The sequence below is a fragment of the Scyliorhinus torazame genome, chromosome 5 (assembly GCF_047496885.1).
Source record: "Scyliorhinus torazame isolate Kashiwa2021f chromosome 5, sScyTor2.1, whole genome shotgun sequence".
NCBI classification, from domain to species: Eukaryota; Metazoa; Chordata; class Chondrichthyes; order Carcharhiniformes; family Scyliorhinidae; genus Scyliorhinus; species Scyliorhinus torazame.
The window spans coordinates 93,965,597-93,984,325 of NC_092711.1; the positions used below are offsets into that span (position 1 = coordinate 93,965,597).

The window sequence follows — 18,729 nt, forward strand, 5'->3', positions numbered from 1 at the left end:
TACTACGGATTAAGTAATGTCACTCCCCCTCTCTTTGTTGGGGAAGTGGGGTACAGTCGATTGACTAATGGCCCACCACTATCTTTCTTGGGAAGAGGGGGTGCAGTGGATAAACTACTGCCCTTCCCCCGCTCTTTGCTTGGGAAGTGGGGTGCAGTAGGTTGACTAATGGACCTTGCTCTCTCTTTGTTGGAAAAGTGGGATACAATGCATCAACAATTCCCCTCTCCCCTTTCTTTGACGGTGGATTGCTGGTCCATGTTTCTGTTTGATCCTCAATTCAGTGGGTGTGATGCAACAATTTAAAACTGCCATCAATTATAAGGAGATAGACAACGAGAGCAGTAGGTGCACGGAAATCTAAGTGTGATGTGTTTGACAGAAATGGGATTTTTAAAAAATAAATTTAGAACACCCAATTTTTTTCCCAATTAAGGGACAATTTGGCGTGGCAAATCCATCTACCTTGCATACCTTGGGGTTGGGGGGCGAAACCCTTGCAGACACGGAAAAAATGTGAAAACTCCACATGGACAGTGACGGGACTTGAACTCCGGTCTTTATCACTGCAGACAGCAGTGCTAACCACTGCACCACAACGCCACCGTGCCACTCGCGCCTAAAATGGGAACGTGTCCGATTTCTCATCAATAAAGATAATTTGCGGAATCCTGTTATTAATTAGTTTAACTCTGCCTGTACACCTGGCTGCTTCTGTTTTTTTTATGTACCCACTTGTTTTTGTTCCAATTCACCGACCTGCAGATCTTTGGGATGTGGGGATGAGAACCACACAGAGACGGGGAGAATGTGCAACTCGACACGGACAGTAACCCGAGGGTGGGATGGAACCAGGCTCCTCGGGATCGTGAGGCAGCAGTTCTAAACATTACGCCACTGTGCCACTCCCTGCACTGGACATGGATCCGAGATCTGCAGAAATCCGAGACTAATTAAAGATGTCTGACATCAGGAACGCGGATGCGCTATTAATAAAACGGTTGTGTCGTTCAAGCACATTTGGAGGGGATAAAAAACTTTATTATTTCTATTGTAGTTCGAAATGTCACCAATAGATTCTCATTGACATGAATTAACGGTGTCCAGCAGTGCCAAGGGAAACGCTTACAAAACTCGGTTTACCGCTTGATTTATTAACCGTTCTGTTGATGATCTTCAAGGGGATGGCTTCATGTCCCACTACACAGGAGTAAGAAGCGCCGCTGGCCCACTCCTCCGCTGCAATGGATAACAGGCTGTACATGAAGAAGGAGCTATTGCCGTTCTCCGCCATCACCTCGGTGTTCTTGTAGTTCCCGGCATTCACCGGCTTGTCATTGACGGTCCACTTGACGAAGATCTCTCGGGGGGAGAAATCTCTCACTAAGCAGCTGAGGGAGACGAATCTCTGAGCGGAGACGTCTTCAGCCGAGGGCAGGAGGACAGAGACGGACGGTTCCCGCGGATTGGGAGCTGCAGAAAATGTACAATAAATGTTAATAAAATGGGGGATTCCGGAGACATTGGAATCGCGGGTTCGATGTGAGAGAAATGTGTTTTGTGTTGGATTTTAAAGGTTTCCATTTTCCACATTGGGATCTGTCCGGTTTCCCAGCTCGGAGCTGAGGTGGACACAATCCTTTACCCTGAGAATTTATAGATATTGGATTCGAAAGTTTCAGAAAGTGTACAGCAGGGAAACAGGCCATTCGGCCCGCCTGTTCTGTGCTGGTGTATAAGCTACACACACCGGAACCCCCCGGCCACCACCACCACCACCTTACTCCCAGAGGATTGTAAAACTGCCAATGGAACACCCTGATTCGAAAAGGGAGTCAAGTGCATGTAACTGTAGGCAACTGACATTAACATCTGTCAGTGGGAATCCCTTAGTGTCTATTAGGACGGATGTAATAGCACAGCATTTAGAAATACATAATATAATGAAACAGAACGGCTTCGTGACACGAAATTGGCGGAGTTGCTGATAGTGCCAAGGGGCTGGTTTAGCACAGAGTGCTAAACTAGCTGGCTTGTAATGCCGATCAATGCCAGCAGCGCGGGTTCAATTCCCGTACCGGCCTCTCCGAACAGTCGCTGGAATGTGGCGACTAGGGGCTTTTCACAGTAACTTCATTGAAGCCTACTTGCCGTTATTACTATGAAGGGGAAATCATTCTCAACAAATTAATTACAATTAATTGAGGAACAGCTTAGCGAAAGCGGAACCAATAGATAGAATATGCATTAATTTCGAAACTGCGTTTGATAAGTTAATGTACTATTGCCACGTTTGCAGGGGATAGGTTTTGAGGACTGGAGATTATAGAGGAAGTATACGGATTGCCTAAGGGAAATGGGTTCACCTGCAGCTGCGGCGGTGGCGGGGAGTTCCGGAGTGAGGTGTCGTCCTTCCCAGAGCTGCCACCTCCGGGGTTGCAAGATAAGCTGCTGACGGAGGGAAATATTGGAGAGGGGAGTGTCTAACATGTATGAAGAGCGGATAGACATGTAGGGCGTTCTGGAGGAGAAGATCAAGTGCAAATGGTAGGAGGGGTTGGGTGTGGGGGTGCGGTCCGGGGCGTGGAAGGAACATTTGGGAGGGTGAACGCATCCTCGTCGTGTGCAGGTTAAACCTCATCCAATTTAAGGTGTCCCCCCCCCCCCCCCCCAATATGAGGGTCACGAGGATTATCCGTTTTTTTGCTGCGGTAGACGACGAATGAGAGGCCGATCTCTTGGCCTTTGCCTCCCTGATAGCCCGGAGACGGATTTTGCTCAGCTGGCGATTCTGAGGGCTGCCATAGATGGGGGTGTGGTTGAGCAAGCTGGCAGATTTCCTGTATTTGGAGAAGATAAAGTTCGCCTTACGTGAAGCGGAACAGGGGTGCGCCCGGTGTGGCAGGCATTTATTATATCTTCATGTTGAATTAAAGTTTCAGCCGGAGGAGGGTAAGGGGTTGTTCTCGTTGTGCAGGAGGGAGGGGGTAATAATTGAGGGGGTGGGTACAGTGGTGGAATGGGTGTTAGGGAATATCATAGGCCTAGAGTGTTTATTGTCCCTGGGGGAGGAGTTTTCCCGTCTTTTAATTTCTTACAATTTTTACAATTAAGTGTCAGTACAGCGCGGTAAATCCACCCACCCTGCAACCTTGGGGTTGTTCGGGTGAGACCCACGCAGACGCAGGGAGAATGCGCAAACTCCACACGGCCAGTGACCCTGGTCCAGGATCGAATCCGGATCCTCGACACCATGAGGCTGCAGTGCTAACCACTGCGCCACCGTGTCACCCTTGGAGTTGTTTTTCTGATAATGTTATTGCGATGTATTCTGTGATTTTTATGTTTGTGTGCAAAACGCCCTTTAATGGAAATATTTTTTTAAATAAGGAAAGCAAGTGGTGAGAATGAAACAGGTAATCTACACAGGGATATAGTCAGGTCAAGTGACTGGGATGAAACTTGCCAAAAAGAACATGATGTAGGAAAATGTGAGATTATGCCTCCTTTGGTAGGAGGAATAAAGGAGCTGAATATTATTTAGATGGAGAAAGGCAACAGAAAACTACTGTGACGAAGGATTTGCCATCATCCTGCAGACATCACAAAAAGCTAGCATGCAAGTTGTGCAGGTAACAGGGAAGGCACATTGAATGTTGACCTTTATTTTGAAGGGAATGCAATATAAAAATAGGGAAGTGTTGATAAAACTACACAGTGCAGCAGCTAGGTCACACCTGATGTTCTTTGAACAGTTTTGTGAAGGAAGACATATTGGTTTTGGAAGCAGTCCAGAGAATGTTCACGATGTTGAGCCCGGGTATGGATTTTCTTATGAAGAGTGGCTGAGTAGATTGGATCTATACTCACTGGAGTTTAGAAAAATGAAGGCGACCTAATTGCGACATAAATCATTCTCGGACGGTTTGACAGGGTAAATGCCGAAAGGTTCCTATCCCTTGTGGAAGAGTCTGGGACCTGAGGATTTAATCTCAAACTAAATGGTCGCCATTTAAGGCAGACATGAGGAGGAATTTCTTATCTCGAATCTGTGGAATTCAGTAGCGCGGAAAGATGTAGGAATTGCTTCATTCAGTGTGTTCAAGGCTGAGATAGATGGATTTTTAATCAGTACGGGAATCAAGGGATATGGGGTTAAGGCAGTAAAGTGGAACTGAGGATTGCCGGAGATCAGTCACGGTCTCGCAGAATGCCGGCCCGTCTCAATGGACCCAACGGCCTAGATCTGCTCTTACATCTTATAGTCGATGGTCTTGCTCCATCCAAACCCAACATCACCGCCTTCAATTCATTGTTCAGTCATCAGCATATCATTTTCCTCCTTAACGTCTACCACTCCAGATTATTCTGTTAGTGGAATTACCAATCAAAGTAGATCCAAAATACACTGAATACGAAATATTGACCGTTGAACTGACACTAGAAATAGACACAGTGGCTCACATATTGCTTTAATCTCAACGCTCACCTGTTATCTGATGGATCGAATTTCTCAAAGGAATTGGCAGTTCCGGATGGCTCGCAACGCAGAAAAACACAGCCCCACTCAGCCAGGCTTGTGTCGAGATGTTTAATTTGCTGACCACACTCTCAGCATCTGCTCCAGGCTGCTCGGCAATCTCTGATTTCAGCGGATTCTTCGCTTCACTCCAGGACACGTTGACTCCATAAGGAGCATTCGAAATGACGCAGGTTAAGGTTACAGTCGCCTCCAGTAAAATCTGTTCGATTGGTGGTGGCAGTATTGTGACTGAGGCAACAGTGCAAAGGGAAGGATCTGTGAATGGAAACATGAAAATCAACCCAAGCTTCATCTTCAGAATCAGGACAGCGGTGTCCAACCTTCACTCTCTAAATGGGAATGAATCAACTTCGAATTAGCAATCTCTAAAGATCTTCGATGAACAGAACTGGCTTTGTTATAGAAGACAGAGAGTAACGGTGGAAGGATTTTTTTCTGAGTGGAGAACTGTAACAAGTGGTGTTCAGCAGAGATCAGTACTGGGACCTTTGTTGTGTGTAGTATATATAAATGATCTGGAGACAAATGTGGGTGGTCTGATTAGTACGTTTGCGGATGACACGAAATTGGCGGAGTTTCTGATAGTGCCGAGGGTTGTCAGAGGGTATAAGTGGGTATAGATAGATTGGAGACTTGCGCACAGAAATAGCAGATGGAGTTTAATCCGGACAAATGCGGGGTTGTGCATTTTGGAGGGTCATATCTAGTTATGAATTATACCGTAAATGGCAGAACCCTTGGACCATTAACATACAGAGGGACGTTGGCATGCAGGTCCACAGTTCTCTAATAGTGGCAGCACAGGTGGCCAAGGTGATTAAGAAGGCAAATGGCATGCTTCCCTTCATCAGTCAGGGCATTGAGTACAGGAGTTGGGAAATCATGTTGCAGCTATATAAAAGCTTGGTTCTGCCGCAATTTGAGTATTGCATGCAGTTCTGGTCACGACATTATCAGAAGAACGTGGAAGCTTTAGAGAGAGTGCAAAGAAGGTTCACCAGGATGTTGCCTGCTCTTGAGGGTGTTGGCTATGAAGAGCATTTGAAAAAAACTAGGAATGCTTTTACTACCAAGACGGAGGCTGAGGGGAGATCGGATAGAGATCTATAGAATTATGAGAGGATTAGGCAGGGTTTACTGTCAGAGGCTTTTTCCAAGGATGGAGTGTCAATTACAAGGGAGCACAGGTTCAAGATGAGAGAGGGAAAGTTTAAGGGAAATGTGCGGGATAAGATTTTCGCGCAGAGAGTGGTGGATGCCTGGTACGCACTGCCAGAGGACGTGGTGGATCCCGGCACATTAGCAACATTTAAGAGGCATCTGGATGGATACATGAACAGGGAGTAAATAGATGGATACGGACCGAGTAAGGGCAGAAGGTTCTTTTTAGATAGGGCATATTGACCGGCGCAGGCGTGGAGGACCAAAGGGGCTATTCCTGTGCTGTACATTTCTTTGTTCTTTGTACATGGTAAACAGCGTGTTCTGTGAAACCTATTATGGAATCACTACCGTGCAGAAGGGCACCAATCGGCCCATCAAGTCTGCACCGACCCTCGAAAGAGCACCCTACCAAGGACCACTCCCCCGCCCTTCCTCCATAACCCAATGACCCCACATAACCGTTAGATTCTAAGGGGCAATTGTGCATGGCCAATCCACCTAACTTGCCCATCTTTGGACTGTGGGAGGAAACCGGAGTACCCGGAGGAAACCCAAGCAGACATGGGGAGAATGTAGAAACTCCTTACAGACAGTCAGCCAAGGCCAGAATCGAAGCCGGGATCATGGCGCTAAGATGTAGCAGTGCTAATCGCTATTCTCATTGTCAAAGTCGTTCAGCCCCGGAATCATTCTAATAACTGCATTGCAGTATTCCCAATACGAATACACTGTTCCTGATCTCTGGAATGAAGTAATGAAGGCTGATTTATAAATAGGTTGGATGAACTTTCCAACACTTTCCCCCGGAATTGTTATCAGTAAAGGGTTCCAGACACTCACTGCCTCTCAAATATAATCAGCTGTCTCAGAATAAAGCTGACATCAATTCCACCTCACTCACTTAATGTCTTCGAAGTAGAGGAAGCTTTCTTTGCTGTTCTGATAAAATCCTGAATGGTGAGCAATCCTAATGCAGTTCTTACATCAGAGTGAAACACAAACTACGTGGCAGTAAATTAGCCGTTGTTCTGAGCTTTGTATTAACTTCAATACATTCCTGCTATTGATTAACATCAGAGTGCAGGATGATCTATAGTTTCCTCTGTTTGTGTCTCTTACCAGACGAGGCGATGTTTTGACTTTGGGTGACCTCTCGATGAGTGACCTGGCAGGTATAGACCGCTTTGCTGAACCATTCCCCAGCGGAGACTGTGAGCCGACTGCTCGCCGAGAAGTTCCCGTTCACTTCACAGGCGGGAGAAGTGACAATTCCTGAACCCATGGGTTGTCCATTCTTCAACCACTTCACCGTCATTGACTTTGGACGGAAATCGATGATTGAACAGATGATGGTTGCAAATTTCTGCCTTATGATTTCTTCATTTGGACTCACGGTGAGGAGAACATGTGGAGGGATGTCATTTCTAGGAACTTCAAGTACCATAAGTTAGACATTATTGCAGAAGATATTGTAACAAATAAACTGACTTATTATTTTTTCCCAGTTACTCTGCGCTCAATATTTCTTTCTGGAATCCGAACTGCGCAGTGTTCCATAAATGTGTTATAACCAAAGTTGAAAATAAAGTAATCACAGCGCTTCTGTTTTCACATGTTCGACAACACTTACGTATTTCAATGCTCTTGTCTGAGCCGCTGTGTCGAACCTCACAGCTGATTTTGCTGCATCCCTCCTCTGACTCGGTGATGGTTAACTGGCTGCTCAGGGTGTAGGTTCCCTTCTTGATTCTCACTGACGGGTATTTCTTAACTCCAGTGATGATCGGCTGCCCATCTTTCTTCCAGGTAAGGCTGGTGATCTCTGGGGAGTAGTCCATCGCCAAACAGCCATAAGTCACGGAGCCGTCGGCGTTGTGTTGACAGGAGGAGACCAGGCTGTAGACAGTGGGCGGAGACGGTGTCGCTGGGAAAGAATGGCCCATTCAACAAATTAGACTTATATTTGAGTTTATTAAGTAACCAAACATTTCAAAATGTGCCTCAAGCTATGTGTTTATGCTAACATTTCCCCATTAAAAGTTACATCGACAATTTAAGCTTCCAATAATCTCTCATTTGAGATTCATAACCTCTTTGCCTAGTCACTCGAAACTCACATCTCTTCCTCCAGCTCTCTCACCTGATACTAAATGACACATTGGTGCCATATGAATGGTGTAACTTTGATTCAATTGAAAGAGAGAAGCAGGGGGTTTCCCCCTTATTTCAACAATGCAAATGGCGCCGTAGTCCCTGAGACTGCTCTCTTCTTTTGAGAGCTGATTGGTGGTGCTTTAACCTGAGGGTCACCATACCTGAGGTGAGTGGCAAGGTTGAGAATGGGGGCCTTTATGAATAACCTCAGCTGGTACATTGATTGAACTCATGTTGTTGGGATCGCTCCTCATCACGAACCAGCCGTCCTGTTAACTGAGCTGTGTACGTCACAATCCAGCTAACTAGGTTTTGTGTACGTCACAATCAGCTAACTTAGCGGTGTACGTCACAATCCAGCTAACTGAATTGTGTGTACGTCACAATCCAGCGAACTGAGCTGTGCCGTCACAATCCAGCTAACTGAGCTGTGGACGTCACAATCCAGCTAACTGAGCTGTGTACGTCACAATCCAGCTAACTGAGCTGTGTACGTCACAATCCAGCTAATAAGCTGTGTACGTCATAATCCAGCTAACTGAGCTGTGTATTTCACAATCAACCGCATTTTGTGATAAAGGATGGTGTGAGGGAGTGAGATAGCGTCCGTCTGTGAGTATGTGTCTCGGGGAGAGAGAGTAGGAGTGGATTTGAGTCTGTGTGTGTGTGTTTGCGTGGTCGGGAGGGTGTGCATGTGAGAGAGTGTTTAAGGGAATGTGTGTGTGGTAGGGAGTGTGTGAACGAGATACTGTTTATGTGATCGAGGGTGCGTGAGAGAGACGCTTTGTGTGAGAGTGTGTACGAGTAAGTGTGTGAGAGAGATAGAATGTGTGTGTGATAGAGTGTGGGGGAGAGCGCGCGGTTGAAAGACAGATAAGTTGTGTGCGTTTGTCCCTGAGAGTGTGCATGTGGGAGAGAGAGCATGTGAGAGGATGTATGTGATGTGCAGAGGGCGTGTGCCTAGCAGAGAGTCTGTGAAAGACGGGTAGTGTGTGAGAGAGTGAGAGAGAAAATGTGTCTGTGAATAGGTGAATTTCTGAGAGTGTGTCTGTTTGTAAGAGTGTGCGTGAGAGTGCTTTCTATGTCAGCGTGTGAGTGTATGGGAGAACGTGATTACGTGTTTGTGTTTTGAGCGAGAGAAGCACAGGTGCGTTTCATAGTCTATTTGTACGTGCGTGCGTGAGGGAGGCAATGTCTGAGAGTGAGAATGAAAATGAAAATCGCTTATTGTCACAAGTTGGCTTTAAATGAAGTTACTGTGAAAAGCCCCAAGTCGCCACATTCCGGCGCCTGTTCGGCGAGGCTGTTATGAGAATTGAACCGTGCTGCTGGCCTGCCTTGATCTGCTTTCAACGCCAGCGATTTAACCCTGTGCTAAACAGCCCCTATTGTTGTGACTGTGTGTGAGAGGATGAGTGAGTGTGTGTAAGAGAGAATATGTCAGTGTATGAGTGTGTGCTTGTGTGTTTGCGGGTGAGAGAGTATAATGTGTGTATGTGTCAGGATGGCTCACTCCCAGTTTCCATATTCTCATTCACCCGCACACACCACACACACTCGCATCCAGTCTCTCAGTGAGCATAATTCGGTTGCGGAACATGAGTTGGAGAATCATTTCGGTCTTTGGCAGAGGCGGCACGGTCGCGCTGTTGCTTCACAGCTCCAGGGTGCCAGGTTCGATTCCTGGATTGGCTCACTGTCTGTGCGGAGTCTGCACGTTCTTTCTGTGTCTGTCTGGGTTTCCTCCGGGTGTTCCGGTTTCCTCCCACAGTCCAAAGACGTGCTATTAGGCATTCTGAATTCTCCCTCAGTGTACCCGAACAGGCGCCGTATTTGGGCGACCAGTGGGTTTTCACTATAACTTTATTGCAGTTTTAATGTAAGCCTAGTTTGTGACAATAATAAAGATTATTATTATCAAAATGTCGTCCACTGACGTTCTGCTTTGTTTCGTGACCGTATCGAGAAATTTGATGTCGTCGCAGTTTATCTCTGACGGATTTTAGAACAAATAGATTTGAACAATGTAATATTTTCAGACATTAGTGTATTCTAATGAGTATTTGGAACGGGGGTCTCGTCAGTGTCCATTCAAGTTGTAAAAATAACTTGCTGTCTCCTGTCAGATCGAATAGGCACTGCTCTGTGGGGCGTTACTCTCACTTCCTGATCCTGTTTATTCACAAATTATGCTCAAATTCAGGGCACTCACATTTAATGATTCTCTGATACACAAAATGCTTCAACATAATTAATTCATTAAAATTGGTGTATTTTTCAGAAATATTGTTAAAATGCGCGTCATTTCACCGAGCAATGGAACAATTTATTTCCCGATGTATGATTGGATAACTCCAGCTCGTTAGTTCGATGTTCATTCCGCCTACTTGACCTCTGCGGGGAAAGGCTCTCACGTCAGGTACAGACCAAGTTAAGATATAGAGTAAAAATTCCACTCCTCCCCACAAAAGTTCCTGTCTCTAACTGCAAGAATGGAGACTCAACACGGGTTTGATACAAAATGCAACATGGTCTCCCCACAGAGCAGAAGGAGGCATTCGACCCATTGAGTCTGCACAGAACCTCTGACAGAACACCCGACCTAGACACAATTCCTCACCCTATCCCCGTAACTCCACCTAGGAACAATTTAGCATGACCAATCCATATAGCATGCACATCTTTAGATTGTAAGAGGAAACCGCAGCACCCGGAAGAAGCCCACACAAACACGGGAAGAATGTGCAATTTCCACACAGACACTCACCGAGGTCTGAATCGAACCGGTTCTCCAAAGTTGTGAGGCGGCAGCACTAACCACTGCCACTGCGCCTCCGATCTTCAACATATTCACCTAAAGGAACTTCACCACCTACAAGTCAGGTCTCTAATTGAAGAATTGCAACTTGCTGCACCGAGTGAAATTCTAAAAAAACTCAAGAAATTCAACACTGTCAAGGACAAAGCGTCGCGCCAAATTAGCCCCCATTCATCGTCTTAAACATTCACTCCCCCATCACGGACACACAGTGGCAGCTGTGTGTATGATGTACAAGATGAACTCTCCAAGGCTCCATCCAAAGCACCTTCCAAATTGAAACCTCTACCACCTGCCACCGAGGCAGCACGATAGCACAAGTGGATAGCAGTATGGCTTCACAGCGCCAGGTTCCCAGGTTCGAGTTCCCGCTGGGCCACTGTCTGTGCGGTGTCTGCACGTTCTTCCCGTGTCTGCGTGGGTTTCCTCCGGGTGCTCTGGTTTCCCTCCACAGTCCAAAGACGTGCAGGTTAGGTGGATTGGCCATGATAAATTGCCCTTAGTGACCAAAAAGGTTAGGAGGGGTCATTGGGTTACGGGGGTAGGGTGGAAGTGAGGACTTAAGTGGGTCGGTGCAGACTCGATGGGACGAATGGCTTCCTTCTGCACTGTATGTTCTATGTTGTAGAACGACAGGAGCACCAGATGCATGGGAACACCAGCAGTTGGTTGTTTCCTTCCAAGCCACACGCCATCCACCCTAACTGGAAACTAAACAGCCGTTCCTTCACTCTCGTTTGGTCAAAATCCTGGAACACTCTTCATCACAACACTGCGGGTGTACCTGCACCACATGGACTGCAGTTATTCAAGGATGCTTCACATCATCACTTTCTCAAGGAGCAATTAAGCAGAGACAACAAATGTTGGTCCAACCACAGGCTCTACAGTTCCTGAATAAGATGACAGTTAATATACAGACTAATTGCCCCTTTTCACTGCCCCAGTAAATAGGTCAAGGACTGCTACGGCACGGAATAAAAGGGAATAAAGCTCCATCTGCATTGCCTAGTCCAACATTCCAAAGCCAGATACATCAGTGGTTAAAGCGTACCCACATCTCCTCCAGGCTGTATTGCATTTCTGCTTCTATCAATTTAGAGTACCCAATTCTTGTTGTTTTCAGTAAGGGGCAATTTAGCGTGGCCAAACCAACTACTCTGAAAATCTTTGGGGTGTGGGGGTGAGACACACGCAGACATGGGGAGAATATGCAGAGTCCACACAGACAGTGACCCATGGCCGGGATTGAATGCGGGCCTGTGAGGCGGCAGTGTTAAACACTGCACTACCATGCCACCCTTGTCTGGTGTTGCTGAGTTGTTCATTATGACTGTCACAATCTGGGGAAAGGATCTCAGTTCTGAGGCGCCTTAACTAACATAAAGTCAATTTTTTCACATTCCTCACAGATACACGTTTTTGAAGAAATAAATCAAAGCACAGTCCCTGAAATACGAGACGATGGATTATTCACACTGCTTTATTCTTGATAAATGGTCAACTTTAGACAACAACAATAACCTCTTTGAAATTAAACTGATATTCATTAAAACTCTCTTCGCCTTGTAACTAATTCTGTCTGCCCAAACTGTGCAACATTTATAATGACTGAAAACAATCACATCAAATATTCTTTTCCAATTAAGGGGCACTTTAACGTGTCCAATTCCCCTATCCTGCACATGTTTGGGGCCATGGATCTCCACGTAGACACAGGGAGAATGTGCAAACTCTAAAGTGGAGGAACTCAGGGCGGAGATCGAATCCAGATTCGCGGTGCTGTGAGGCAGCAGTGCTGACCATTGCGCCACCTTACCACCCTGTTCGCATTGACGATAACAGATTGCATTCAGTTTAACGTCAGTGAAAAAGATTCGGAGATATGATACGAAACAAACAAAAGAGAAATTCGATTACCTGATTGATCTAATTTCTTAAGTAAATGTAATCAGGAAAATAATCCAGGCAAAACACATCATCGACTTGAGCAAAGACATGTATTGCTTTCTAAATTCATTTTAGATACAATAAAACTTTTTCTAAAAGATCAACTGTCGCATTTATGTTTGATTTGTTCGAACTGACATTGCATTGCACATTGTTGTTAATTGTTAGTGAGTCTTGTTAGATGATTTGCACTCTAGAATAAAAACATGAAAATGTTCTATAATTCAAAACGAAATCTTGCCTGGAACTTTGCTTATAAATTGCGTATAATTAAATGTCAGGCAATGCTAAACAATAAACCTCAAATAACCGGATGGAAACATTCAGACCAGGATAATATTTTTACTTTAATCTAATAACATTTTTATATTTTACTTTTTTGTAATAATCGTCCTGTTTTAACCCACAAAAATGTGAACTATGTATATTTCTGAACGCATTGATAAATCCTGAATTCCATCTATTCACAGAGTATAATTCACACGATAAATCTATAAGCGTCTCTCTCTATATATATACATAAATATATCTCACTTTCAGCTCGGATATATAAAATATGTATATATATTCTGACAATAATTTTGACAATTGAATTATTAAAACTACTGCTCAATGAAAGGAGATCCAAATCAATCAGTGTAAAACCCAGTTAAAGCTGTTCATTCAGATCCTCTCCAAAACTGAAACATAAGCAAATGGAGCAGAGATTTTGTTGTTCAAGTTAATATTCAATATAAATAACCTTGAGAATCAGATATAATCTGTTCTTTATTCTTTCATTTGTTTTGACTATAATTCTATAATGTGTACAGCATAGTTATGCCAGACTGGCTGTTATTAATTATTGTAAAGCGCATTTTCGCATTTTGTAATTAAATTAATCTTTTGAATTTCAAGCTGTTCCTTGTCAATCTCCAGCCCTGTGCAGCCTGAACATTCCTACAATTTAAATAAAATCATAAGAAAAATATCTTCACTGTCAGCGACTTCCAGATCGCAGAAAACGGGTTATGATTAGATTAGTGACATATCTCACTATCCAACTACAAATTACACTGAAGGAATCATGAATCACAGTGAACAATGCAGAATCTTATTGTTGCGGCTGCACAGAAAGAATATAATAACCGGGTACATAAATTGCCAAACTGCAAGATAAAATTCCTATTTAAGTAACTGCAAACGTAATCAGGGATCTAAAACATAATCCAAAATCTCTTGTGTAACTGAACACCTGTGTAGAATCAGTATGTTATTATTCAAACAGTTCCAGGCACAATCAGATTATATTTTCAGGCTCGAAAATTTTCCGGCCATGCAAATGGTGTGCAGAGTACAGCAGAATTGTGAAAGGCGATTGATGATTAGTTATATTAATAGGAAAACATCTTTGGATAATATGCGGTTAGATTACTGCATTAAATTGTTTACATTCTATTAATTTTACTCTCCAATTTGAACAATTGTTAATTAAGAAGTATGAGTTTGCAGTAATATGTTATGTTCTGAATGACGCCATCTTTTGGTTTAATCCGTAGTCATCAGTTAAAATAAAAAAACACAAACATATCTTTATTCCGTTCTGAATTTACAACAACTGCTTGTTTTCTACCTATAATCGTGTTTCAAGCAGATTTAAACACGTTGACTTTTTGCATTTAACAACACACCTGTAACCGCTCTAAGTCACCGAGCATAAACAATGCAGAAACAGGAAACCGCTTCACAAATTGTACTTATTCAGACACACAATCTTCTCAGCAAGAAAACACAAAACTCATCACTGAGCAGCTGAACCCCGTGTCATGGAGAAGCAGCTCAATTCTACATTCAACAGAATCAAACTTAACATTTCAAAAACATCTCAATATCGAATTCATCAAACCAGCTCGCCACCAAATGTATCAATTATCAAACTAAATAGAAATCTGTAATAACAGCAATGTAATTGTGAGGAGCTGGGATGTGTTCAAAATAAATATTGAAAATTTACCGCGGTTAATTCATAGTGGACGATATTTCAAACACACTTAATATTTGCAGCAGCTGTAACCATCAATCTCACCGAGACGAAACATTGCAGAAAGCACAGGCTGTGATTGCAGTAATAATTGATGTTCGGAAAGAAAACCTTGAACCCAGCCTTAGTTTAATGTCCAATAATCACTTTTTAAAAACTGCTCTAAAATCCTGCTTGTTTTCTGCCGACAATCATGCGGCAAGCAACTTCAAACATTCCATTGAAAACATGGAACCACTCAATGTCACCGAGTTTGAACAATGCAGAAACAATGCAGAAACGGCAAACCGTTTCAAACATCTTATTTATTCAAAGTCACCCAGATACAATCTATTCATCAGAAAACCACCAAATCACATCACCGAGGGGCCGGGACTCGTTTCATGGAGAAGCAGCTCAATTCAAAATCACTTCCAACAGAATCAAACATAACGTTTTAAGAAATTACCAATCTAGAAGCCACCAAATCCGCCTGCCATCAAATGAATGAATAATTAAACAGAAATTTAGAAGAATATCATAAGCGTTGTGAATACGCAGAACACGGCAGCACGGTAGCCTTGTGGATAGCACAATTGCTTCACAGCGCCAGGGTCCCAGGTTCGATTCTGGCTTGGGTCACTGTCTGTGCGGAGTCTGCACATCCTCCGCGTGGGTTTCCTCCGGGTCCTCTGGTTTCCTCCCACAGTCCAAAGATGTGCGGGTTAGGTGGATTGGCCATGATAAATTGCCCTTAGTGTCCAAAATTGCCCTTGGGGTTGCTGGGTTATGGGGATAGGGTGGCGGTGTTGACCTTGGGTAGGGTGCTCTTTCCAAGAGCCGGTGGAGACTCGATGGGCTGAATGGCCTCCTTCTGCACTGTAAATTCTATGATAATCTATGTTCAATAAAGTAACACATAAACCTCAACATATTTTGGTAATATCGGGTTCGATTTCTAACACTTGTGCAGGAGGTGGTAAAACTTGTAGCCACCAGATGTTATCGAGATTAAACATTGCAGAAACGCCAAACTGGGTAACATGCATTGGGTATTTAAGGTAATCCGGCCACACAGTACCCTCAGCAAATAAACACCAAATCACAGCAACCGGGGGAGGCACGGTGGTGCAGTGGGTTAAACCTGTTGCCTCACAGCGCCGAGGTCCCAAGTTCGATCTCGGCTGTGGGTCAGCGTCCGTGTGGAGCTTGTACATTCTCCCCGTGTTTGCGTGGGTTTCACCCCCGCAACCCAATGATAGGTGGATTGGTCATGCTAAATTGCCCCTTAATTGGAAAAAAATGAATTGGGTACTCTAAATGTATTTTTTTTAAATCACAACAACCATGGACTGAATCCCTCAGCAGCGCCTTTTGTCAAGGCGCAGAGTAATTCTATAACCCTTTTCAGCAGAATCACATGAAATATTACAACAAAATCCCAATACAGTATTGTAGTGTAATACAGTATACCCACGATTCAGTGAACGAATTAATTGTTTTTTAAAATTTAGAGTACCCAATTGTTTTTCCAATCAAGGAGCACTTTACTGTGGCCAATCCATCTAGCCTGCACATCTTTTGGCTGTGGTGGTGAGACCCACGCAGACACGGCGAGAATGTGTAAACTGTTGCGTGGGTATCGCCTCCACAACCCAACGATGTGCACACTAGGTGGATTGACCATGCTAAATTGCCCCTTAATTGGAAAAAATGTATTGGGTACTCTAAATTTATTTTTAAAAAGAGAATGTGTAAACTCCACATAGACAGTGACCCGGGGCCGGGATTCAATCCGTGTCCTCAGCGCCCTGACATATCAGCTAACCACTGCGCCAGCGTGCTGCCCTGAATAAATTGTGAATATACACAAAAGTATAAAAATACCACTGGAATAAAACAGTTGGAAATAATTGACTGGTTCTTACCTGCAGGCACCCTTACCATGGTCCCCTGTCCCCAGTAGTCCATCCCACCCACTATGTCCACTGTACAATAATAGATGGCGGTGTCTTCGGCCTTCAGGTTCGTCATGGCCAAAGAGAAGATATTGTTCGAAGTGTCTGTGAACGCAGTAAATCGATCTTGAATTCCTGCGGCGTAGCCATTGCTGGAAGAAGTGTCGTACCAAAGCAGCCACTCCAGCCCCTGTCCGGGAACCTGTCGGATCCAATGCATGGTGTCGCTGCCAAGACTGAAGCCGCTGGTTTTACAGGTCAGTCTCAGGGAGCCTCCGGGATGCCCGCTCTCTGCCTTTGGCTGAGTCAACACAACATCCGACTGGACACCTGTAAAAATATATCAAAAAGCCCGAGGATTAATCCTGGGGAAATGATTGGTGACTCTGGAACATTCCAGAGAGAGACTAACACTGAGACAGTAACAGTGAGAGATTTGGACAATAAAAACTACTCACGGGATAAGAAAGTCAGCAACAAACTGAGAGAAACGGCCCACCTCATCCTTCTGGCCATTTGGTGGAAATTATTGTGTCAGGAACTCAGTGAACAAACCAATTCCCGGACTGTTGGATTCGGATCCCAGTGAGCGGTATTTAAATAGCCGGCAGAAGGGGCGGGTTTCCAGGCGCCGCCTGTTGATTCCCTGGTGGAGGCGGCGACGTCCCACCTTCCACACCCCTAACAGAATGGACCCAGAGATTTACTACAGGTTATTGTTAAAAGATAGCATTTATCTGTATTGGGGCATTTGTTTGCCTGAATGGATTATTTGGAATGTCTCCATTGGTTCTAATTGTGAAATTACATTTGAGCATCTGTTAACATACTCAGGTTAATCTTTATTGTCACAAATAGGCTTACATTAACATTGCAATGAAGTTACTGTGAAAAAAATAATTCCATTTTAAGTTAAGTCCCTTTATTTCTACTCTTCTGGGGCTGTTTAGCACAGGGCTAAATCGCTGGCTTTGAAAGCAGACCAAGGCAGGCCAGCAGCACGGTTCGATTCCCGTACCAGCCTCCCCGAACAGGCGCCGGAATGTGGCGACTATGGGCTTTTCACAGTAACTTCATTTGAAGCCTACTTGTGACAATAAGCGATTTTCATTTCATTCATTTCAATATAAGGGGATGAATATAAATAAATATAGCTATATTAACAGTGAATAAGTCGCCTGTTCGTCTGATTTGAAACGGCGAGTTTTTAATCCCGTGACAGCAATAAAGTATAATTTATCAGTGGGATTTCTTTATCGATTTATGTAACCAAATGCGGGAGTTGAACAAAGTGATTCTCTTTACAGTGTAGGTGGCTATCCCTGTACAATGTGGGTCTGTAGAAACGTAAAAATGTCATATTATACAATACCACTCCTGGAATTTCTCAAACTCCCCCTGAGTCGAGGACACTGTCAACATTCGCGATAAAATAAGCCACCTTGCCTGATAATTAAGCAGTAAATTGACAGAGAAACATAAAATTCACATGAACTTTTGACAGAGAAAGGGCGGCGGTGGTTTGCCCAGCTGTCTCACGGCGCCGAGGGCCCGCGATTGACTCCGGTCCCGGGAAACCGTCCGTGTGTAGTTTGCACATTCTCCCCGTGTGTCTCGCCCTCACGACCTTAAGATGTGCAGCCCAGATGGAATGGCCACACTAAAGTGCCCCTTAATTTGAAAAATAAATTTAAAAAGCTTTTGACAGAGAAGTTAATGAATGAATCAGGACGGACAGGGCGATCAGCAAAGTTATCCTTCAGCATCCAAATCATTGCCGCTAATTTTACTGACCACCGGCTGCCTAACATTCACTGGTGTTGGGAACACAGGATAGCAGGACTTTGCGGCATATTACACAATATCATAAGAATAAATGTTTTATCTTCCACTGAAGCAGGTCATGAGCTGGTCATTTCCCCACTCATTAGCAGCAATGAGAGGGACTGTTAAACAATGGAAATCAGCACAAATTAACCTGTACAGAACACGGTGCTAATCAGGTATAAGAGTCGCCTGCGTTTAAATGGGGTCAACAACTCGGCTAATATTCCAGGAATTCCGGCGGATTCAAGGCAGATTTATGATTTTCTTTACATTTAATTAATTTTCTTTGTAATTCCAATCAAATGATTGGGCTTGT

The 18,729-nt window shown here is 44.2% G+C and overlaps 1 protein-coding gene and 1 gene segment (V, D, J or C); both read right to left on the reverse strand.

Annotated features, from left to right (window-relative positions):
• LOC140418994 (uncharacterized) overlaps positions 1-18,729 on the reverse strand; it is a 578,165-nt gene that overhangs the window by 337,327 nt on the left and 222,109 nt on the right. The gene's annotated exons all lie outside the window — the stretch shown is intronic.
• LOC140422663 (Ig heavy chain C region-like) lies at positions 1,020-17,122 on the reverse strand. The segment is given in 6 exon segments: positions 1,020-1,473; positions 4,490-4,798; positions 6,827-7,138; positions 7,338-7,631; positions 16,557-16,916; positions 17,045-17,122. Coding segments are annotated over 6 exon segments (1,713 nt in total).